Raw genomic sequence first — 25,340 nt, 5'->3', positions numbered from 1 at the left:
GACTCCCCGAGTATCAGGACGCCCCGAGTATCAGGGTGCTTTGAGTATTAGGTCCTGATATCAGGATGCCCACAGTTTACGCAAATTTTTGCAAACTTTATAACTCAAAAGGCATGGTAGAAAGTGGACAACCCCTTTAAATACCTATTTTTTTTAACTTCACCTATCCTTTGTATTCTATAGATCAGACCATTCATCACCTACACAGTCATAACATGATCCAAGCTCGGCCCTCTGCCTGGGCAGCGATTCCAAGAACAAAGAAAAATTTACAGAGGATTTCTTGAAAATTAAAGGCATTTACCAGAAATGACTAGTGACAGCTACATCCCTGGCCAGGTGTCTATTCTCCATGATCAGCTAGGTCCCTGGCCAGGTGTCTATTCTCCATGATCAGCTAGGTCCCTGGCCAGGTGTCTATTCTCCATGATCAGCTATTGGTGGTCTATCCTGATGCCAAATATCACCAAGCAAAGTGTTTACACCCCACCCTGATCAGCTATCAATGGTCTATCCTATGAGCAGGTCAACAGTGGCCCCTGGAAAACCCCTTAATGACCCTATATAGGGGATTGATGACTAATTACGGTACACAATATATCCCCCCACCCCCCACCCTCTGTCACCCTAAACATATTGCCTGCGGCTGAAGACTGTAATTAGTTCACATAACAGGTGATATTCTCTCTAGAATCAACTGCTAAAATTACAACATAAACAGCGATATTCTACAAATCCCTTAAATTCCCTGCTAATTTTTTCCCCTTTTTGTCCCATTTCCCAGTTGTATATTTTTCCTTCCAAAGTTCGATGTGTTCATTTGATCTGTACATTTCCTGTGACAATTTTGGCACAAAAACGAGATAAATTGCCTGATAAAAACACACAAAAATAGGAGAAATCTCATCTCGTCGAAGCGACTCTTGGGCTCAATTACGGAAACGCGGCAAACAGGTAAAAGAGACTGGAACAAAGATTAATATCGCAACGGAGGAACAGAAGTGGCCGCTTATTGCAGGGTTTTTTTCACTCTGGGGCCCGCAGAGGCAATGATGACCCTTAAAAATAGGATGAAGACCAGGGGCAGATTTGGCATTGAAGGAATCCCATGCAAAATTAGGTCTGGGGGTCCCCAGAATGGCAGAGCAGGAAGCATAATGTTCCCTGCTCCACCATATCTATAACTTGTATTGATGTCACTGCTGTGGTTGCCCCCCATCCCACAAGTCAAATCACACACCCCTTTAATGGTGACCTCTCCTTATTAATATTAGATGGGTAGGGTCTAGCACCCAGTACTTTCGCTTACATCAGCAGTCTAGTTCCTTATCAATAGATCATATGGCACAGAGGTGCAATACCAGGCATCGCCACAATGCAATATCCGGCGCTGTGCTTGGTAAGGCTTGAAAGGTCACAGTGCAGACTGATGTTTAATGGTGGTGTCAGGTGCACGACCCTCGCTGATACGATTTCCTTAGAATATATCCTCAATATGGGATCAAAAACTGTATGGATTAGAAAGTGATACCTTGCTAACCCCAACTATTCACAGACGAGCGTCACCATGGAGGACCAAATATTTGCATTTGTAAGAAACTATCCATTTTGGGTTTCTGGACTCTAAAATTGTGTAAATGAGTGAAATTGTGCAATACTTCACTTATCCTGCGGGGGTGCTGTGGGGAAAACAACCACATGGTTCCAGGTTCCTTCACAGATTACAGCTGATCACTGAGGGTCTAAACGACAATAAAACCTATGAATGACTTATGTTTATGGGGGGTTTTAACTGTGTATAAATTGCAACACTATAACTATTCCTTAAAGGGAAAGTCCATTACTATGTAATATAACTCTACTTCTCCAGCTAGAAGGGCATTAGATGGTTTAATTGAGCCGACATCTTATATAACACAGAACGAGGTCGTCCTATGTCCAATCAGTACAAGTTTTTGGGGTGGTACAAGTTTCTTAAAGTGGTAGCTACCCAATTTTTGGCTAGCAATGTGATCGATTAGGTTCCTTTATGTCTCCTTGTACAAAACTTTCCAATCCAAGGAGAAAATGAATGGATATAATTGATACAATATCAATCTGTAATGCCTAATGGAGTTTATCACCAATGACTTTTGTATACCCCGACCCTACTCAACCCCATCAATAGGCAAAACACGTCCTTCCAGGGTTTCATCCTTAAATTCAAGAGATTGGGTTAAAAAGTCTAATTTTTTTAACATCTATGGGTTGTGTCTTGTATTATAACTTATGGCCACTGAACTGAATGGGGCAAAGCTGCAAGACCAAATACAGCCACTACAAAAAAAAGTGGCGCTGTTTCTAAGAATTGGTCAAAAATGGAGAAAATCTAAAAATTTTTTTTAAAAAATCATAATTTTTTATCTTCCTTTTAATAAATCACTCCCCCCCCCCAGTCCTGAAGTGGGAGACAAGGTCATGTAGGAAGCGCTATGTTTTATACCGGATACACAGTGAAAGTGGAAATAGTCTCTAGAAAGAAATTTGTGGGGAGTAACAAGAACATTGGCACTTGAGATACAAAAACAATCGAAAAAAATGTCATACTTGTCGGTGGATGACTCTAGAGAAGGAGAAGGCTCTTCGATCTCCACCGCATACAATATGTATAGACAAACACTCAAAAGAACAAAGAAGAAAAAAAATTTCTTAAAAAAACATTTCCTCACCTCGGCAAACAAAGCAGCACTCGTTCTCGGGAAGGATACGATCCTCCTCTGTGCAGTTCAATGGCGGACAGGGCTCCGTCACCTTCTGTAGGGCTCCGTTCTGTAAGCAAATAATGACATTATCTGACGTGAAATAGTGAAAGAGCCACGTGTGGCACATTGTGACCCAACGGAAAGGTCACACGGTGGGCGGGCGCGTAACACTTTGTTGACTTTGGAGAGGCGGAGCCAATAAAAAAGTTATAAAAAACCCCCACTAAAATAGTTTGGTTAATTCCATCATCTACTGTATGTGTAGATCCCTATGGAGTCTTATTAATAGCCACCACCCCATATCCCCCCAAAAAAAAGATTCCCAAATAATCTATGGAGCCGCTCTCTTTTCTGTGTACGTTTTTGAAAAATAGCAAATATTTCAATGAGATTTATGTAAATTGCGACAGGTCATTTACCGACCCCCGACTCCATCCGAGCAGCGGCGACACCGATCATCAAAAACCAAACACATTTCACAAATGGAAGCGAAGGTTAATTACAAAGCGCTTGGAGGAGGTCACAACTCTATTAATACATAACGAGGCCGCCATGGAAACATCGCTGTTAGGATTTATCTACAGAATTTATTTATTTGGTCATTTGCAATTTTTTTGTATGTGTAAGGGGGCGGTGAGACAAATATCTATATATACCCCAGGCCAGCGCCTCAAATCCATCAGACCCCAGGCCAGCGCCTCAAATCCATCAGACCCCAGGCCAGTGCCTCAAATCCATCAGACCCCAGGCCAGCGCCTCAAATCCATCAGACCCCAGGCCAGTGCCTCAAAGCCATCAGACCCCAGGCCAGCGCCTCAAATCCATCAGACCCCAGGCCAGTGCCTCAAAGCCATCAGACCCCAGGCCAGGGCCTCAAAGCCATCAGACCCCAGGCCAGTGCCTCAAAGCCATCAGACCCCAGGCCAGCGCCTCAAATCCATCAGACCCCAGGCCAGTGCCTCAAAGCCATCAGACCCCAGGCCAGTGCCTCAAATCCATCAGACCCCAGACCTCCGCCTCAAAGCCATCAGACCCCAGACCTCCACCTCAAAGCCATCAGACCCCAGGCCAGCGCCTCAAAGCCATCAGATCTCAGACCTCCGCCTCAAAGCCATCAGACCCCAGACCTCCACCTCAAAGCCATCAGACCCCAGACCTCCGCCTCAAAGCCATCAGACCCCAGACCTCCGCCTCAAAGCCATCAGACCCCAGACCTCCACCTCAAAGCCATCAGACCCCAGACCTCCGCCTCAAAGCCATCAGACCACCGCCTCAAAGCCATCAGACCCCAGACCTCCACCTCAAAGCCATCAGACCCCAGACCACCGCCTCAAAGCCATCAGACCCCAGACCGCCGCCTCAAAGCCATCAGACCCCAGGCCAGTGCCTCAAATCCATCAGACCCCAGACCTCCGCCTCAAAGCCATCAGACCCCAGACCACCGCCTCAAAGCCATCAGACCCCAGGCCAGTGCCTCAAATCCATCAGACCCCAGACCTCCGCCTCAAAGCCATCAGACCCCAGACCTCCGCCTCAAAGCCATCAGACCCCAGACCTCCGCCTCAAAGCCATCAGACCCCAGACCTCCGCCTCAAAGCCATCAGACCCCAGACCTCCGCCTCAAAGCCATCAGATCCCAGACCTCCGCCTCAAAGCCATCAGACCCCAGACCTCCGCCTCAAAGCCATCAGACCCCAGACCTCCGCCTCAAAGCCATCACACCCCAGACCTCCGCCTCAAAGTCATCAGACCCCAGACCTCCGCCTCAAAGCCATCAGACCCCAGACCTCCGCCTCAAAGCCATCAGACCCCAGACCTCCGCCTCAAAGCCATCAGACCCCAGACCTCCGCCTCAAAGCCATCAGACCCCAGACCTCCGCCTCAAAGCCATCAGACCCCAGACCTCCGCCTCAAAGCCATCAGACCCCAGACCGCCGCCTCAAAGCCATCAGACCCCAGACCGCCGCCTCAAAGCCATCAGACCCCAGACCTCCGCCTCAAAGCCATCAGACCCCAGACCTCCGCCTCAAAGCCATCAGACCCCAGACCTCCGCCTCAAAGCCATCAGACCCCAGACCTCCGCCTCAAAGCCATCAGACCCCAGACCTCCGCCTCAAAGCCATCAGACCCCAGACCTCCGCCTCAAAGCCATCACACCCCAGACCTCCGCCTCAAAGCCATCACACCCCAGACCTCCGCCTCAAAGCCATCAGACCCCAGACCTCCGCCTCAAAGCCATCAGACCCCAGGCCTCCGCCTCAAAGCCATCAGACCCCAGGCCAGTGCCTCAAATCCATCAGACCCCAGACCAGTGCCTCAAATCCATCAGACCCCAGACCAGTGCCTCAAAGCCATCAGATCCCAGGCCAGGGCCTCAAAGCCATCAGATCCCAGGCCAGGGCCTCAAATCCATCAGACCCCAGACCTCCGCCTCAAAGCCATCAGACCCCAGGCCAGGGCCAAAAATTAAACAGACCCCGGACCACCGCCTCAAATCCATCAGACCCGCTCCAAAAATTCTTCACACCCCAGGCCAGCGGCAAAAATTCATCACACCCCAGCCAGTGCCTAAGATTCATCAGACCCAAGGCCAGGGTCTAAGATTCATCAAACCCAAGGCCAGTGCCTAAGATTCATCAGACCCAAGGGCAACGCCTAAAATTCATCAGACTCCAGGCCAGCACATTAAATTCATTAGACCCAAGGCCAGTGCCTAAAATTCATTAGACCCCAGGTCAGCAGCTGAAATTCTTCAGACCCCAGGTTGGCGCCTACAATTCATTACAATGCCTAAAATTTCTGAGACCACATAAAACTAGTTTCACTTACCTTACACTCTTTGCAGGTTGTTGTCAGAATCTTCTGACCCTCTGCCAGAACCTTTCCACCATAGACGCACTTAGCTGCAGAGAAGACAAGATAGAACATGATGTAACACATTGTAGCTTTTCTTTATACTCCCCTTGCTCTGAGTGATATTATTCTACCAGATGCTACAGTGCAGGACACGACACAAATAACTTACTTCATAGTCCTGCTGCTACTAACAACAACATATAAAGGAATGATAACACAGATCTTCAAGGACAATGCATAACACTGGCTGCAGAGAGCACAGAGCAGAGCAGTGTAAGGAGGACACACCCCCAGTAGCTATAATCCTGGAATAGTAATCCATATATCACAGTCATGCTGCTACTAACAAGATAAACAAAGGTTTAATTACACGTCTCTCCATGAACAATACCTAACACTGGCTGCAGTCTGCATCGTCAATCCTGCTGACAGGTTCCCTTTAAGGAGGGACCTTTTTCCACCACCCAACTCTTCGCGTCCCTTATTACACTCTGTTCCGCTGATTCTGGAGAAGCTGGAAAGTTTTCTCCATCCCCCACCATTCCGGAACAATCAGCGCCATTAAATTAAGCTGTATACTGTCAGATGGGAGGAGCCAAGTTGTCATCTCTTAACTAGGACCACCCACTTGACAAAAATGAGCTTAAACCTAACATCGCTGATAGCTCAGGAATGGTGGGGGCTAGAGAAAAAATCCATCTGTTCCGGAATCAGTGGAGGGGATCATATTAAAGGGCCAAAGATTTGGAGTTTGGTGAAATGTCGCCTTTAAGTATTATTCTATGAGACAATGAAATGAGTGTACAGAGCAGGTAGGTACATTATACCGGGATCGGTAGCCCGTTGCTCCTAATTCCAGTTACTGTGGACAGTATGTCAATCATAGCTCTGCTCCGAGGATGGACCAGCCCTCGGGCACAGTCACAACCTCATAAACTGCAGGACTACGAGGATGACATCTTCAAGACCACTGCAGGAGATCGGACATCAGTACAAAGGATCTTCAGGGGTCAAGAAGGAGTTCAGCACAGAAGCCACTACACAATCAGCTCTCAGGGTCTGAGAGGATTTTTGGCCCAAATCCTTTTCCATAGATTCTATCCCTATCCTCTATCCTGCTTCCATTACAGCATGATGTATGCATTTCTACATTATTTATCTCATTATGGTGGCACCAACAGGGGGCCCGGAGCCATGACTCATCAATTATTATTTCCCCCTGATCCCTTGGGTTTCAGATCTTCTTTTGGGTTCCTTGTTACCCATAAGGTCAAAGTAGTCATGGCTGTTGGCCAATTCACATATGGTGCACATGGAAAAAATACAACCTTAGAAATGCATATGTCCATTATCTCTATATATCTCTATATCTTGGAAATCCATATTTAACAGTCCTGCTGCCACTAACAAGAGATAAAACCTAACATTATACAGAGCACACAGAGCACAGTAGTGTTACAATCCTGGAATTAAAATCCATATTTCACAGTCCTGCCTCTACACAAAGGTACGATTACACATCTCTCCAAAGACAATACCTAACATTATATGCAGAGCACGGCAGTGTTACAATCCTGGATTTAAAATCCATATTTCACAGTCCTGCTTCTACGAAGAAGAAAAAAAAAAGGTATGATTACACATCTCTCAAAGGTCAATATCTAACATTATATGCAGAGCACAGCAGTGTTACAATCCTGGAATTAAAATCCATATTTCACAGTCCAGCTGCTACTAACAATACACACAAACAATATCTCTCTAGAGACAATACCAAACCTTGGCTGCACAGAGTACAGCAGTGTGAGGACCCTTTTCCATTAAAATTGGAGATTCTACAGTCCTGCTGCTACTAACAACACACACAAAGGAGTGCCTATAATAACTGCACAGAATATAGCACTGTGAGAACACGCCCCAGTGCACTTGGAGAAGATCCTGGAATGTAAATCCACATTTCACAGTCCTGCTGCTACACACATCATACACAAAGGTATGACTAGATATCTCTCTAGCGGCAAAACATAACAGGGGCTGTAGAGAACACAGGAGTGTGAGGACCCTTTTCCATGAAATTGGAGACGCTACAATCCTAGTTTATAACTCCATATTTCACAGTCCAGCTGCTGCTACTAACATTATAGAAAGAAGTGATTACAATACCTTTAATGACTGCACAGAGCATGGAAATCCGAGGGCATACCCCCCCCCCCCCTTCAGTGCACTTGGAGAAGATACAATCCTGGAATGTAAATCCACATTTCACAGTCCTGCTGCTACTAACATCATACACAAAGGTTTGATTACACATTTCTCCAGGGACAATACCTAACACTGGCTGTTCTTTTGGGAGTCTAGTGTGTGGTTCTTGCCAGTGATTGTCAGTTATCTTTTGATGGTGTCTCATACAGGGCCGGCTGTCAGTCTTGGTATGTTTTTTGCGATATTCTCCTGTTGATTATCCCCCCCTCTTGTATCACTGGAGCGCTCCTTACGTTGCGGTGCACTAGGCTTATCAGGACTGTCATGTGTAATATACATCCATCTCATGGGGACTGTCTATCATGGATGTGTCAGAATATCAGCACAACTTATTATACCAATTATATTATAAACCGGGGTCACTGGGTCCCGTCGCTATACAATCCCTTTAACATCACAGCTGCTTCTCTTCTGTGATATATATGAGGCATTAAAGGGATATTCCCATCATATTCATATATGAAATATCCACAGTGACCCCATTAACTGATGCTGTATCGCCATTCACGCTCAGAACCCAGATATTATCAGGGGATGATGAGAGTTGTAGTGCCACAAGCACTCACAGGCTGTAGACAGGATGGTATCCCACCAGGGAACCAACTTATCCTCAATTCACAGAATATACTATAGTACTGAAATACTATACCACAGTGATATGCCGCAATATAGCAAAAGAAAATACTAAGCTCTACTTCAATGCCCGGATAGTAAACAACTGCTCTTAGCTATAACAAAATAGAAAGGGTTAACAAAAAATATTTTAGATGTATCTATTTCTCGCTCTGACCATCTCTGTGTCTCCGAATGGCGCTGTGAACGTTTTGGTCTCTGTCTGTATCTATCTCTAGCCATCTCTGTCTCTGACCGTCTGTATTCCTAACTGTCTCTCCGACTGTCTCTCCGACTGTCTCTCCGACTGTCTCCGTCTTTCTCCATCTCCTTCTGTCTCTGACTATCTCTGACTCCAGTTTTCTCTGTCGATCTATGTCTCCGACTGCCCGTCTCTGGCTGTCACTATCTGTCACTGTCTGTCACTGTCTGTCACTGTCTGTCACTGTCTGTCACTGTCTGTCACTGTCTGTCACTGTCTGTCACTGTCTGTCTGTGGGCAGATTTATCTGAGTGTCAGAGTAGAACTGCCCCCCCTATCTCTGTATCACTATCCATCTTACCTCACACATAAGCTGTTTTATACTCATTGCCTATAGTAACCAATCATAGCTCAGAGCTCATATTAATGACCTGTGGCATGAGCGGAGAGCGGATGAGCAAAAGTTGGTAATTGTAAACCCAACGATACATATTCCTTTAGCGGACATACAATAATGTGCTGCAAATATATACCAAAATACAATACTGCACTGCAATGTAATAATATACTACAGTGATATCCTGCAATAACAAAAGAAAATAACGCTATACTATGCAATACTAGCCATATAATGCTCTACTGCAATATTATAAGATACAATTGGATTTAAAACATTTTGGATTGTCATAAGAACCAGGATTAACAATAAATCTTAAATATAGACACCATTGATAATTGTAATAGCTGATTATTGTGCCCTAGAACTAAAGTACAGTAAATTACCAAAATCCAGAGGTCCTTTTGTAACTAGGGGTCGTATGTAAGTCAGGTGTTCTTAAGTAGGGGACCGCCTGTATATAATACACCGCAATACTATGCTATACTAAGTTCAACTTCACACAATCCCTTTTTGGCATGGAGTTCCCTGAAGCCTACCGCTTTACTAAAGACAAGGCAGAGTGGTTCACTAGCGCCCCCTCTGGTGTTCCCCCCACTACAAAAATATGTACAGTATATATACATGCTCCAAAACCCTACACCCACATGGAACGACTGTTCTTCACAGGTAATAAACAACATGAACAGGTAGGTACATGGAAGCATACAGCGCCATTCATAGTGTAGTGACTGACCTGAGTAACTGCAGCTTCACTCGCATTCAAATAAATAGGAGTTGATCTGCAGTAACCTGGTCTGACCACTTTACTATGTAGGCATCCAATTAACTTGTTTATTATTCTGTTTATTAGCTGTTAAGAACAGCTAATCTGTGGGGGTTCTGGCTGTGGGACCCCCATCAATCTGATATTAAAGGGGTTGTCCGAGTGTATAAAAAACCTTTGGGTGACTGGAATAGGGCGAGGGGGTGGGGAGGTATGTTTACATGGGGCACGGACCAGAGAGTTTGCAGCTTTGGAGGCCAGGAGGGTGCCGGGAGGTAAGTACATGCTTATTTTAATCTACCCCATCCCGGCCACCCAAGGTTTTTTTTTATACCCTTGGACAACCCCTTTAAGGACTTATTCTATGGGTAGGTTATTAATATTGTAATCCCAGGAAACCGCTTTAAGAGTATAGAAAAGGCTCGACTGGCTCGACAGACGATAATATTCTCGCCAATTTCATCTGATATTTTTTAAAACAACTTACTTAACAAATCCTCGCTGCTTTAATTTTCACAGACCATAAAAATACTATTATTATACAGTGAGGCCGGCGATACATTTCATACAATTACCACATCATTTTATTTGCTGGATCATTCATGCGGGAATGTCACGGGGAATTTAATGTTGCTGAGCCGGCAGATATACACCAGAGAGAGAAAAAAAAAAATTATATAGGTACAAAAAAAAAACCGCAAGAACTGAGGGGAGAAAGAAAGAATCAGACAAAAAGATCATCCTAAAAAAAAAATATTAAACAAAAAGTCTATCAAATATGGATTTATTGTACAGTAAAAAGTCTAAAATGATGTGTAAGTATCAGGAGTCGGCCTCTTTTGTCAAGTTCTATTAGGAAAGTTGGGTTCTCATATGCTCCCGCCGGATGGGAGACAAGCAATATGGCCGCTCTTAGACCCCTATACATCGATTGCTATGATAAAGGATAAACAATATGGCTGCCATCATTACACTCTGCATTTGTTGCCCCTCACAACCAATATGGCTGCCAGTATTATCCTGTACATAGGATGTCACCTTATATTTTGATGTACCTAAACTATGAGTGACCACGAACATGACTGAGATTATTACCTTCTACATAGGATTTCACCAAATTATAAAATGTTTATGAATGATGACAGAAAAACAATATAATGTAATACCCTGTACGGGGCAAGTCAGAAAATAAACTATATCCGACTGTTGACTGACAACCAATATGGCTGCCATTATTACTCTCTGCATGGGTTTCCCCTGACAACCAATATGGCTGCCATCATTACTCTCTGCATGGGTTGCCCCTGACAACCAATATGGCTGCCATCATTACTTTCTACATGGGTTGCCCCTGACAACCAATATGGCTGGCATCATTACTCTCTACATGGGTTGCCCCTGACAACCAATATGGCTGCCGGTATTATCCTGTACATAGGATGTCACCTTACGTTTTGATGTACCTAAACTATGACTGACCACGAACTATGACTGATTATTAACTTCTACATAGGATTTTACCCAATTATAACATGTTCATGAATAATGACTGAAAAACAATAAAATGTAATACCCTGTACAGGGCAAGTCAGCCAATAAACTATATCCCTAAGTGATGACTGACAACCAATATGGCTGCCATCATTACTCTCTGCATGGGTTGCCCCTGACAACCAATATGGCTGCCATCATTACTCTGTACATGGTTTGCCCCTGACAACCAATATGGCTGCCATCATTATTCTCTACATGGGTTGCCCCTGACAACCAATATGGCTGCCCTCTATAATTGTTATTCCAGTTTTCCAATGTTCTTAAAGGATGACCGACAACCAATATGGACACCATTGTACTGTGAAAACATTACCAGGATAAATGACAACAAATATGGCTGCCATTATTACACTGTACATAAGTTGTCACCTGACTTTCCCATGTTTGTTACCACTAACATGGCCGCCAGTATAACCTTGTACAGGGCATCTCACCCAGTTATCAATACACCTATTTGATGACCAAAATTATCTTCCACATAGATTGTCACAGACATCTCCAATGTCCATGGATGATGACTAACAACCACCTTCCCTAACCCTCTATAGGGGTTATCTCCCATCTTTCATATGAAGTATGACAACCAATATGGCCCCCATTATACCCCTAATACATACCATAGATGACTATGATAAAGGGAAACCAATATGGCTGCCACAACACATAGGTTGTGACCTGTCTTATCTATGTCCCGATGACAGAAATTATGGCTGCTCTTTAGATGCGTTGTCACTCAACTTTTCTAAAAATCCTGAATGATATATGACAACCAATATGGCTGCTTTTATATCCCCCACAACTTTTTTCCATCCCCAAATGACGACTGACAACCAATATGACCACCAATTTTCCTATATTTTACTTCACCTAACTTTCCTGAGCTCCTGAATGGTAAACTTGCTCATAAAATACAAAGATAGGAAAGTGGCTGATTCATAGAATTGTAAGAAGAGGAGAATAGCAGAGCATCAACCCCAGGCCAGAATGCAGAGCATCTCCATCTAATCCTGAGAATAAGGAGGGATGGCTGACGGAGGAATCTACAACATGTAATCGTGTTCCTAAGGCCCTCGGGGAAGGATCATGGACTACACAATGTCCAACATACAAAGCGGCCTGTGAAGCAGAGAAATCCGGATGATGGATGATCAAACTAGCAGAATGTTATCTCCAATAAAGACCCCGAGGAGGAAGATTGACTGTATCATGTAAAACATGTCCTGCCTCTAATGTATCCAGCCACACAACCAGACCCGACTACTGACAGCACAGAAACCTCTATATATCGATCTATCCATTCATCTTCACAGAAGAGGCCATCTCTTATGTCTACCATGTAAAGGACAACTTCAAGTCACAGATAGTAACATAAAATGCTCCATATATCCAGGATCAACAAAATGATACAAGAATATAAGTACAATAGTACTGCCCGCTATGTACAAGAATATAACTACTATAATACTGCCCCCTATGTACAAGAATATAACTACTATAATACTGCCCCCTATGTACAAGAATATAACTACTATAATACTGCCCCCTATGTACAGGAATATAACTACTATAATACTGCCCCCTATGTACAAGAATATAACTACTATAATACTGTCCCCTATGTACAAGAATATAAGTACTATAATACTGCACCCCTATGTACAAGAATATAACTACTATAATACTGCCCCCTATGTACAAGAATATAACTACTATAATACTGCCCCCTATGTACAAGAATATAACTACTATAATACTGCCTCCTATGTACAAGAATATAACTACTATAATACTGCCCCCTATGTACAAGAATATAACTACTATAATACTGCCCCCTATGTACAAGAATATAACTACTATAATACTGCCCCCTATGTACAAGAATATAACTACTATAATACTGCCCCCTATGTACAGGAATATAACTACTATAATACTGCCTCCTATGTACAAGAATATAACTACTATAATACTGCCCCCTATGTACAAGAATATAACTACTATAATACTGCCCCCTATGTACAAGAATATAACTACTATTATACTGCCCCCTATGTACAAGAATATAACTACTATAATACTGCCCCCTATGTACAAGAATATAACTACTATAATACTGTCCCCTATGTACAAGAATATAAGTACTATAATACTGCACCCCTATGTACAAGAATATAACTACTATAATACTGCCCCCTATGTACAAGAATATAACTACTATAATACTGCCCCCTATGTACAAGAATATAACTACTATAATACTGCCTCCTATGTACAAGAATATAACTACTATAATACTGCCCCCTATGTACAAGAATATAACTACTATAATACTGCCCCCTATGTACAGGAATATAACTACTATAATACTGCCCCCTATGTACAAGAATATAACTACTATAATACTGCCCCCTATGTACAAGAATATAACTACTATAATACTGCCCCCTATGTACAAGAATATAACTACTATAATACTGCCCCCTATGTACAAGAATATAACTACTATAATACTGCCCCCTATGTACAAGAATATAACTACTATTATACTGCCCCCTATGTACAAGAATATAACTACTATAATACTGCCCCCTATGTACAAGAATATAACTACTATAATACTGCCCCCTATGTACAATAATATAACTACTATAATACTGCCCCCTATGTACAAGAATATAACTACTATAATACTGCCCCCTATGTACAAGAATATAATTACCATAATACTGCCCCCTTTGTACAAGGATAATACTACTATAATACTGCCCCCTATGTACAAGAATATAACTACTATAATACTGCCCCCTATGTACAAGGATATAACTACTATAATACTGCCCCCTATGTACAAGGATGTAACTCCCATAATACTGTTTCAAAGAAAAGCACAAAAACCATAATTTGATTACTTACGTCTGCATATCTTGCAGCATTGCCCAGGAACATGGATGGGTAAATATTCTGGAGAGCAGTTGACAGGGGGGCACATCATATGTCTGCACTCAATAGCACCATTCTAAGGAAAAGAGAAACACCAGATTATTGTAACAGTGTGGGGCCTATAGGGGGCAGCACTCGTGCTGTACATGTGACTGCAGTAAGTGTGTATGTTCCCAATACTTTCCCCAATTATATCTGATAGCAGACCCCCATATTAGTGCCCATTTTCTCAGTGTCTTATTAGAAGGATCCTGCAGAATTCCGAGTGCCAGCAGATACGTTGAATTCCTGGAAATTCAGTAATTCTCAAATATATAATTATTACAAATACTCTGCACAGTTCGGGGGAGGAAACGTGCGTAGAACACAATGGATTATAATTTCCCTCTGCACTGGAAGAATTTTGCTAAAAACCTGGAATTTGACAGCGCTGCCAGGAAAGGTTCAGGCCCCCAATAATGAGGTGGGTGAGGGGGCTCCGGGGGTCTCACCTTGCATGTGCAGTTCCTGCAGTGGTCGTCATCTACCCAGGAGTCTCGGTCCCTGTAGATGACACCTTGGACCTGGCAGGTCTTCTCACAGTGACAGTTCTCCAGCTGGCTCAGCCTCGTCTCCGCGTAGTTTAGCTGTAAAGACATGGACATTGCAGGATGAGGTATATCGATGACATGAGGCTAGGAATTATATATAACACTATAGTATATATATGACTGTACATTATATATCATTTATACAGAAACTATGGCCAAAAAAGGGTATCACAACCAAAAGATGGGGAAACTATGACCCAGGGAAGTGCCATCTGAAACCTAAAGAGGGGGAGCATATGACCAAGAGAGGGGAAAACACACCCCAAAGTTGGGATCACAACCCAAAGATGAGGAAACTATGACCCAGGGAAGTGCCATCTGAAACCTAAAGAGGGGGAACATATGACCAAGAGAGGGGAAAACACACCCCAAAGATGAGGAAACTATGACCTAGAAAGGGGAACTCACAACCCAAAGTGGGGGAAACAATGACCACGAAAGAGGGGATCACAACCCAAAGATGGTGAACTTTGACCATTGAAAGTACCCTACACAACCCAAAGAAGGGGAAAATATGACTAAAAGAGGGGGATAATTGCTACCCACACTTTAGGGTAAACCATGATGCAAAAAGGGGGAAAACAACGCAAAGATGGGGAAACTATGACCCAGGGAGAAAACCAACCATAACCCAAAGAAGGGAGAAAAACCATGACTAAGAAAAGGGGAAATCACAACCCACAGATTGGGTTGTGATCCCCTTTTCTTGGTCATAGTTTACCCAATCTGTGGGTTGTGATTTCCCCTTTTCTTAGTCATGGTTTTTCTCCCTTCTTTGGGTTATGGTTGGTTTCCTTCCTGGGAATCCCCCTTTATTGGTCATAGCTTAACCTAAAATGGGAAAACTATGACACAGGGAAGCGCCAAGCAGAACCCAAAGAGGGGGAACAACCATGAGCATTAGGAGGGAGGTAATCACAACCCATAGACAACCCAAAGATGAGGAAACTAAGAACCAGGGAAAATGCCAACTATTACTCAAAGGGGAGAAGAACATGACCATGAAAGGGGGGGGGGGATTACAAACCACTGATGGGATAAACTATGACGCAGAAATGGGGGGGTCACAACCCAAAGCTTGGGAAACTATGACCGAGAGAGAAAACCAACCACAACCGCAAAGTGGAGGAAAACTATGACCAAGTGAGAGGGAAATCACAGCCCACAGATAGGGAAAGCCATGTTCAAAAAAAGGGGATTACAACCCTACTATGGGGAAACTATGACCTAGGGAAGTGCCAATCTAAACGAGAGGGAAAAATAAGACCATGAGAGAGGAGGTAAATCACATGACCATTTGAGAGAATAGACTATGACCAAGAATGTAGCATCACAATCCAAAGATGGGGAAACCATTAATCAGAGACGATGTAAAAATATGATCAGTAAAAAGAACCAACCGTGACCCAAAGAGATCGGCAAACAACAACCCAAAAGAGGGATCACCTTGACCTACAAAGCAAACCATGACCAGGGGCATCACAACCTAATGATGGGAAAACATTTATTGAAATAAGTGGGAAAACCATGACCACAAAATAGAAGTTGAAGGTAGGCAAACCACAACCCAAATCAGGGGAACAAACCACAACCCAAGTCAGGGGAACAAACCATGACCCAAAACGTTAGGTAAACCACAACACCATGGCCAAAAGAAGAGCAGAGGCAATCTATGACACATGGAGTGGAACAACCCAAGACCCAGGGAGGGAAATCAACTAACCTGAGAGAACAGCGAAACAATGACCCAGATCATGGGGTAACCCCTGGTTAAGGAAAGGGACCAAAACAAAACACCTAGATTGATGGAGAACTACAACTTCGTAGATGGGGCAAATAAACCATAGGTAGAGGCGGCATATGCAAAACTCAGAGGGAGGTGAACACAACCCTGACAGATGAGGGATCACAATGTAGACCATCATGTCAGATCATAGACCAGTGGTGGCGAACCTATGGCACGGGTGCCAAAGGTGGCACTCTGAGCCCTCTGAGTGGGTACTCAGGCTGTTGCCCAAGCACAGAATTCAACAGACAGGACTTGAGGGATCCTCCTGCAAGCTCAGGTAGCCCAAAACGTGAAGCATCTAGGTCTACCTGAGACTGCAAGAAGAGAAGGTGAGGACATGGTCAGATTATCATTGGAGCCATTGCAGCACAGAGCAAGAAGATTTTTATAATTTGATGCTAGAATTGCTGTGTTGGCACTTTGCAATAAATAAATGGGTCTGGTTGGAATTCTGGGCACTTGGTGGTTTGCCATCACTGTCATAGACTATCCATTCATTATCCCTCATAGAAGACTCCTGATATTCCTGGAATATCTGGATGTTTTTCCCATCATTTTCACTCTTCCCTGATTCCCATTCCCCGGAGACATTGAGCAGTCAGTGCACATAGTCTGAGCGCGGTGACTGCTCCGGCTCTGACCGGGGACGTTTATCTTCTCCATCACTTATCAGCCGCAGATCAATATCTGAACATGATCTGCTGTTCTCAGCCAAGAGATTCATTCGAAATTAAAATGCGTCCGTCGCGGAGCATCGGGTTATCGCCAGATCTCTGTCTGCAGAATAAATGAGCTTTCTCATTGTGCAATAGAAACATTTAGATACATAATTGCGGGCAGGAAACCGGTATTGATAAATGATTAATCCGCCAATACCGCCCCAATCACTCGGACACAAATATCACACGCCACTTCAAGCTGCGGATAATTTAGAAGGAATGAGGGAAGGATCGATACTGAGAAAGAACATTCCCCGACTACGAGGACGATATGAATGAAGGGTCGCCCGCCGTCACCGGCAACATGTCCTTAATGTGACATTATACTTCCCACATACAGACTGCCATTAATCAGGCTCAACCTGAGAACAACATGCAAAGACCTTCCAGGTCTCCAGCAACCTGCAGCCATATGCAGAAATACAGTAAGCAGCAGAGATGCTAATAATATGGGGGCGCTGCTACATTAGTGATCATGAACATTTGTAGCAATGTCAATGCTAGAGGTGAAAAGTGTTACGTTCCAATATACTTTGTGTATCGAATCCTAGAACTTTGATTGGTGCCGTTTTATGGGAAGCTTTATAGTTTATAGCCTGTGGATAATAAACCAGTCTCTGGTGATGTGATGTCACACAGGTGCACGGCTCGTGATATCCCTGTTCATGTGATGTCACACAGGAACATGGCGTGCTATATCCCTGGTCATGTGATGTCACACAGGTGCACGGCTCGTGATATCCCTGGTCATGTGATGTCACACAGGTGCACGGCTCGTTGTATCCCTGGTCATGTGATGTCACACAGGTGCACGGCTTATTATATCCCTGGTCATGTGATGTCACACAGCTGCACAGCTCGTTATATCCCTGGTCATGTAATGTCACACAGGTGCACAGATCGTTATATCCCTGGCCATGTGATGTCACACAGGTGCACAGCTCGTTATATCCCTGTTCATGTGATGTCACACAGGAGCATGGCGTGCTATATCCTGGTCATGTGATGTCACACAGGTGCACGGCTCGTTATATCCCTGGTCATGTGATGTCACACAGGTGCACGGCTTGTTATATCCCTGGCCATGTGATGTCATACAGGTGCACAGCTCGTTATATCCCTGGTCATGTGATGTCACACAGGTGCATGGCTTGTTATATCCCTGGTCATGTGATGTCACACAGGTGCACAGCTCGTTATATCCCTGTTCATGTGATGTCACACAGGAGCATGGCGTGCTATATCCCTGGTCATGTGATGTCACACAGGTGCACGGCTCGTTATATATCCCTGGTGATGTGATGTCACACAGGTGAACGGCTCGTTATATATCCCTGGTCATGTGATGTCACACAGGTGAACGGCTCGTTATATATCCCTGGTGATGTGATGTCACAGAGGTGCCCGGCTCGTTATATATCCCTGGTCATGTAATGTCACACAGGTGCACGGCTCGTTATATATCCCTGGTCATGTGATGTCACACAGGTGCACAGCTCGTTATATCCCTGGTCATGTGATGTCACACAGCTGCACAGCTCGTTATATCCCTGGTCATGTAATGTCACACAGGTGCACAGCTCGTTATATCCCTGGTCATGTAATGTCACACAGGTGCACAGATCGTTATATCCCTGGCCATGTGATGTCACACAGGTGCACAGCTCGTTATATCCCTGTTCATGTGATGTCACACAGGAGCATGGCGTGCTATATCCTGGTCATGTGATGTCACACAGGTGCACGGCTCGTTATATCCCTGGTCATGTGATGTCACACAGGTGCACGGCTCGTTATATCCCTGGTCATGTGATGTCACACAGGTGCACGGCTCATTATATCCATAGTCATGTGATGTCACACAGGTACACGGCTCGTTATATCCCTGGTCATGTGATGTCACACAGGTGCACGGCTCGTTATATCCCTGGTCATGTGATGTCACACAGGTGCACAGCTCGTTATATCCCTGGCCATGTGATGTCACACAGGTGCACAGCTCGTTATATATCCCTGGTCGTGTAATGTCACACAGGTGCACGGCTCGTTATATCCCTGGTCATGTGATGTCACACAGGTCATATATGTACAGGAGGTGAAGTTGGCAGGTGAGAATATGAGACTTTCTTATTAGGGGACTGGATCGTTTACAAGAAGCCAGACAATCAGAGTCAGTGCCATAATGGCAGTATACGGGGGATGTGCCCTGTAGACAATCAGCGGTATTACACAGGAAAGTAACGGCGCCACTTTCCTGCTACGATCCCCGCAGAATATGTTTACTGGATGGAACCTGAACACAATAAACCCTGGATTATCCGACACATCACCGGAATAATCCCACTGGATGGAAGACAGGCAGCGCTAATTACAGACATGATGTGATAATATGGGAAGGGAGGTCATAAAACACACAGGAAGGGATTAGATACACAGTTCAGCAGGAGGTATCACACAGGATAGGATTAGATACACAGCTCAGCAGGAGGTATCACACAGGATAGGATTAGATACACAGCTCAGCAGACAGCTTCATACAGGATAGGATTAGATACACAGCTCAGAAGGTAGTATCACACATTATATCATTAGATACACAGCTCAGCAGACAGTATCACTTGATGGCAGTATCAGGCTTGATGGGCTTAGATACACTGGCCAGGAATAGTCACCATCTCTGCCCCCCGCGGGCTCCTTACCTTGGCCGTCAGCTTCGCCAGCAGCTCCTGTAGATCCATGATGCCTTGTACGAGACTCAGGAAATCACTGCAGGTCGGGCATGCTCCATAAGACAAGAGAAGAGAAGCCGTGTGAAAACCGCCGATAACATGTGACCCATATGTAATCATTGTGTATGTTATTAGTAGCAGCAGGACTGTGAAATACAGATTTATATTCCATTTTGTTAACATTTTCATTAACAAAACGCAACATTAAGGCGGAGGTCACACGTTCCGCTAGCGTTGCATTCATAACTCGACACTAGAGCACAGTAGGCGGGTCTTGGCCCGATCGCATATGCTATTCCAGAGAAACGCATGCGATTGGTAACCAAACCCCGGTGTCTTGCATTGTTTATGAACCCAACGCTAGCGGAACGTGTGTTCGCTGCCTAAGGGTGGTGACACACATGGCGTTTTTGGGCCGTTTTTCAGATCGTTAATTCAAACTGGTCTAAAAAGCATGCGTTTATTCAAAAGACATGCGCTATTTAACTCATGCGGTTTTTTTACGTTCTGAAACGGAAACAAAAACTAAAAACGGCCTAAAAACGCCATGTGTGTCACCACCCTTACACAACAACAACATTCCGTTAAGATTGTATTTACAAAACGTTTAGTTAAGTTAATAATAACTAATCACTAGGCAAAATTTCAAACGCCACGTGAGACCGCAGCCTCAGGCCGGCGGCACACATGGTGTTTTGAACCCGTTTTGGGGCCGTTTTTTAAGCAGTCCGTTAAAAAAAGCATGCGTTTTTAACGGACTGCTAAAAAACGGCCCAAAGATGGGTTCAAAACGCCACATGTGGCGCCGGACTCAGGGTACATTCACACAATGCGCTGCGTCGTGAATTTTGGCGCATTCCAAAGGCTTCAGCCTTGATCACATGTTGAAGTAATATTGGGTTTTAGCACATGCAATGGAAACGCAATGTTACTTCAACATGTGATCAAGGTTGAAGCCTTTGGAATGTGTCAAAAACGCATCAAAAAACGTGATGCATCGTGTGAATGCGCCCTCAGGCTACCCGCACATACGGGACACAAACAATGGTTGTTACTTGCAATCCGTGTGTTATTCGCACATGCACCAATGACCATTGAAGAGGACTGCCTGGGACGCAAAAAACCAGCTGGAATCGGACCTGTCTTTTACGTTTCGGTAGTCTGTGTGCATGAGCCTATAGATGAAAACACGGCCCTCATCGTGTGCAAGTAGCCTGCTGCGTACTAAAAACGACAGCCCTGTCATCAATATGGAGTGAGCGCAGGACGGCATCTACTAATCAGGGAAACAGATGTATCTAATCTTCTATCACGGCTGGAGTGATACATTTGTATCTGGATATATATATTACAATGGGTGTAATAAATGGGGGTTCAGCGCTGTGTTACCCCCCCTGTCCTGGAGTGATGTGACAGCACTATTATATCTAGTAGGAATAGCCTCCACTTACTGCGATTCAGGTTCGGACACTGTGTTATGTACCCGCTCGGCATAAAGATGAGCTTCACGTCCTGGATCACTCCCTGGGGGGAAAGAAGCAGAGATTTTGCGGTCAATGACAAAACTCACATGTAACACAGATCAATCGCTCAGCTGAGCGGCAGAGGAGACGGCGTGTCAGGTAATGCACGCGGGGGAATGCGCCAAACCTGTGCCCCTGCCCCATATACCAGGCCCAGGCTGGCACAAGGCTTTGATCATATACTCCTGGCTGCATAACATATTGTAACTGTATAGTACAGGGGTCTTCAGTTTCTACAAAGACACTGCACCAATCTCTGCTTGTTGTCAGGGTGATGGCACAGGTGGCATTTTGAACCCGTTTTTGGGCCGTTTTTAAGCAGACCATCAAAAAACGCATGCGCTTTTTGAAAACGCATCCGTTTTTGACAGGTATGACCAATTATCTTATTTCAAACTGATCAAAAACGGATGCGTTTTCAAAAAATACATGCATTTTTCGAGAAACGCATGCGTTTTTTGACAGACATGCCCAAAAACGCATTCAAAATGCCACGTGTGCCATCACCCTGAGGCTGCGTTCACACGTTGCGTTTTGTTTACGCTAACAGCTGAGAAGTGGAGATTTGACAAATAACATAGTTGTTAACATTGCGTTTGCAAAGCGCAAGTGTTAACGTGGTGTTAACAAACAAAATGTTAACCCTATGTGGTAATGTTGCTTTAACGCATGCGTTTTGTAAACGCAATAATAACAGCAATGCAATTAGGCAAATCTCCTTTTCTCAGCTGTTGTGATGTGTTTGAAAACATCCGCATTAGCGCAAACAAAACGCAACGTGTGTACGGAAAGATGGTGGAGGATCAATCATTGAAGGATTCTACTATCAAGGACAATTTCCTGAACAATACATATCTATCCCCCTGTGCTGATGGTTTGTTACAATGTTTCGGTGTCCAGTGCTAGGTATTGTCCCTGGAGAGATGTGTATGTTGTTAGTAGCAGAAGAACTGTGAAATATTGTAGTTTCTTCAAGTGCACTGGGTCTGTGTCCTCACACTGCTGTGCTCTGTGCAGCCAGTCTTAGGCAGTGTCCCTGAAGAGATGTATAATGACACCTTTGTGTATGTTATTAGTAGCAACAGGACTGTGAAATATGGATTTATATTCCAGGATTGTAGCTCAGACACTAAGGGCGCGTCCTCACACTGCTGTGCTCATGTCTCTGCAACCAGCATTAGGGTGATGGCACACATATGCGTTTTTAATCCATTTTCAATCTGCTTAAAAATGCATGCCCAGTGTGAGGGCACTTTACCTATAGCATGGCTAAAACTGCTGCCTTTATATGTGGGAAAGCTGTACTACCAGGCACAAATAAAGCCCTAGAGCAGTGATGGCGAACCTATGGCACTGGTGCCAGAGGTGGCACTCAGAGCCCTTTCTGTGGGCACTCAGGCCATCACCAGAGATGACTCCAGGTATCTTCCTGCAGTCCCAGACAGCCCAGGACTTGCTGTGCACAGAGCTATTTTAAAGTGACAGCTGTACCTGGGACTATTTTCTGCTTTATTGGTGTCCTCAGGCGCTGGTATCAATGAAAACTGTGACAGAGAAGGGAGTATAAATCACAAATTACATTTCTGTGTTGGCACTTTGCGATAAATAAGTGGGTCTTTGTTGTAGTTTGGGCACTCAGTCTCTAAAAGGTTCGCCATCACTGGCATAGAGGATACATAGTTTCTTATAAAGAACCTTGTGTTTTAGCCCCCAACTAGGTCTGCAACTACAGGGCTCTATTCACATAAAGCAAATCGGCGCCCTCACTCTGACGGTCACTGGGTGCCCCAGTAGTAGCACCTGATCTCCATCACCTCATCAGGAGTCAGGGGATAACCAATCAATACACAAGTTTATTAATGAAACCTCTGCTGTGCTAATGAGATACAAAGTAACAGAAACATCTCAGCGGGAATCACAGGACGGCGCAATATATGGCAAGAGAAGAGAGTAAGACGGATCATGGGGAAAATCAATAGTCAAGTTATTAAAACCTATGAAGGGAACATTGGAAAGCAAAATCAGCGATGAGAACATGAACTATGATATAAGTGAATAAAAGAAGCAAGAAAAGAGGTCAGTGGATCTACAAGTCATATACAGCAATAGGATAGGATTGGGGATCTAGCTACAAACCCCAGAATACCCCTTTAATAAATGCATAATAAATAAAAGAGTCAGCAATCCATCTTGATATTCCATCTTGTGTTCCTTGCAATGTATCCGAGCCCCACTGCTGTTACTATTGTAAAGAGTATTACTGGATTGTCAGATTCAATGACATAATTTCCTGAAACATGGTGCAGGGTCAGGAGAGGCAAGGATGACCATATATGGTGCAGAGTCAGGAGGGACTTGGGGTTCCACTACATGGTGCAGGGTGAGGAGGAACTAGGATGTGGAGACATGATGCAGGGTGAGGAAAGACTGGGATTCTGATACATGGTACAGGGTCAGGAAGTACTGGAATGCTGATACATGGTGCAGGGTCAGGAGAAGCCAGAATACTGATACATGGTGCAGGGTCAGGAGAAGCCAGAATAATAATACAAGGTGCAGGGTCAGGAGGTGCTGGGATACTGATACATGGTGCAGGATCAGGAGAAGCCAGAATACTGATACATGGTACAGGGTCAGGAGAAGCCAGAATAATGATACAAGGTGCAGGGTCAGGTGAAGCCAGAATAATAATACAAGGTGCAGGGTCAGGAGGTGCTGGGATACTGATACATGGTGCAGGATCAGGAGGGACCATCATGGTGATACATGTTGCAGGGTCAGGAGGAGTCAGGATGTCTACAGTGTAATAATATAACATTTTGGTTGATACATTGTGAGGGGACGGGATGTTGATCCATATTTGGGGATGAGAAGTAATTTCCTCTTAAAGGCCATCAGCGAAGGATCAAAGGTCAAACATTACTGAACCAGAATCGTGTGATACGTGATATACTATTGTATGCAGACGCTTATATGTCGGGCAGATCTTGTAATAACACATTGAAGCGCAGGTGTAAATTTGCATTCTTTTTCATACACTGTGATACATTGTATCAGCCGCTTCCAGGCGCCTTCATTGTGTCATCCTGGAAGGTGCTGACGCCCGCAGCGCTGACTGTTAACCCTTTCATTCAGCCGAGCAGGTTGTGTCCGCCCCGCCAGCGGAATAATGAGAGCGAGAATCTCATTCCAGAAAACGCAAAGCAAACAGACGTGTAAATAAAATATGTCCGGGCCACATGACTGCAACACGGGGAGATCATTACCAGCAGAGCCCCCCCATTTATTTGTGAATCAAATATTGATAAGGAGAAGCCATGAAATAAAAGCTGCAGAACGCTGGATTATTAATGCCGGCGCTCTCTGGGCCCGGCTTCATTAAGGCAAAGCTATTCCACAAGCCATGGCGGCGCTGGATTATGTGACCCACATATTAAAGGGGAGGTCCACCCGGATCAAGACCAGATGCATGCTAGAAAGTTCTGACTTTGTCTTTCAATTCCTTATTATTTTCAAGATCTCCGCTATCAGTGAGTCAATCTACGGGCCCCTTCCTCCGCTTCCTACAGCATTTCAGTGAGTAACCCCTTATAATTTCATGTGTTTCAGTTCCTTCCAAACAAATGAAGGGCACGGTTGCACGGAGCGTTTTGGTTGCGT

General features: G+C 44.4%; 1 protein-coding gene across 2 annotated transcripts in view; it reads right to left on the bottom strand.

Moving 5' to 3' along the window:
- The window catches only part of NELL1 (neural EGFL like 1), a 534,618-nt gene that overhangs the window by 358,474 nt on the left and 150,804 nt on the right, over positions 1-25,340 (bottom strand). For both annotated transcript variants that reach the window (XM_072118935.1, XM_072118936.1), the window contains exons 6-11: positions 21,609-21,681; positions 20,128-20,210; positions 14,822-14,956; positions 14,304-14,406; positions 5,571-5,644; positions 2,709-2,808 (exon numbers count right to left, since the gene is read on the bottom strand). In XM_072118935.1, the coding sequence (XP_071975036.1) occupies positions 2,709-2,808; positions 5,571-5,644; positions 14,304-14,406; positions 14,822-14,956; positions 20,128-20,210; positions 21,609-21,681 (568 nt within the window). The remainder of the gene's footprint in view (positions 1-2,708; positions 2,809-5,570; positions 5,645-14,303; positions 14,407-14,821; positions 14,957-20,127; positions 20,211-21,608; positions 21,682-25,340) is intronic.

This window comes from Engystomops pustulosus, chromosome 7 (assembly GCF_040894005.1).
Source record: "Engystomops pustulosus chromosome 7, aEngPut4.maternal, whole genome shotgun sequence".
Classification (NCBI taxonomy): domain Eukaryota; kingdom Metazoa; phylum Chordata; class Amphibia; order Anura; family Leptodactylidae; genus Engystomops; species Engystomops pustulosus.
Note: the sequence above shows the minus strand (reverse complement) of the source record. Positions and strands in the feature narration are given on the sequence as shown.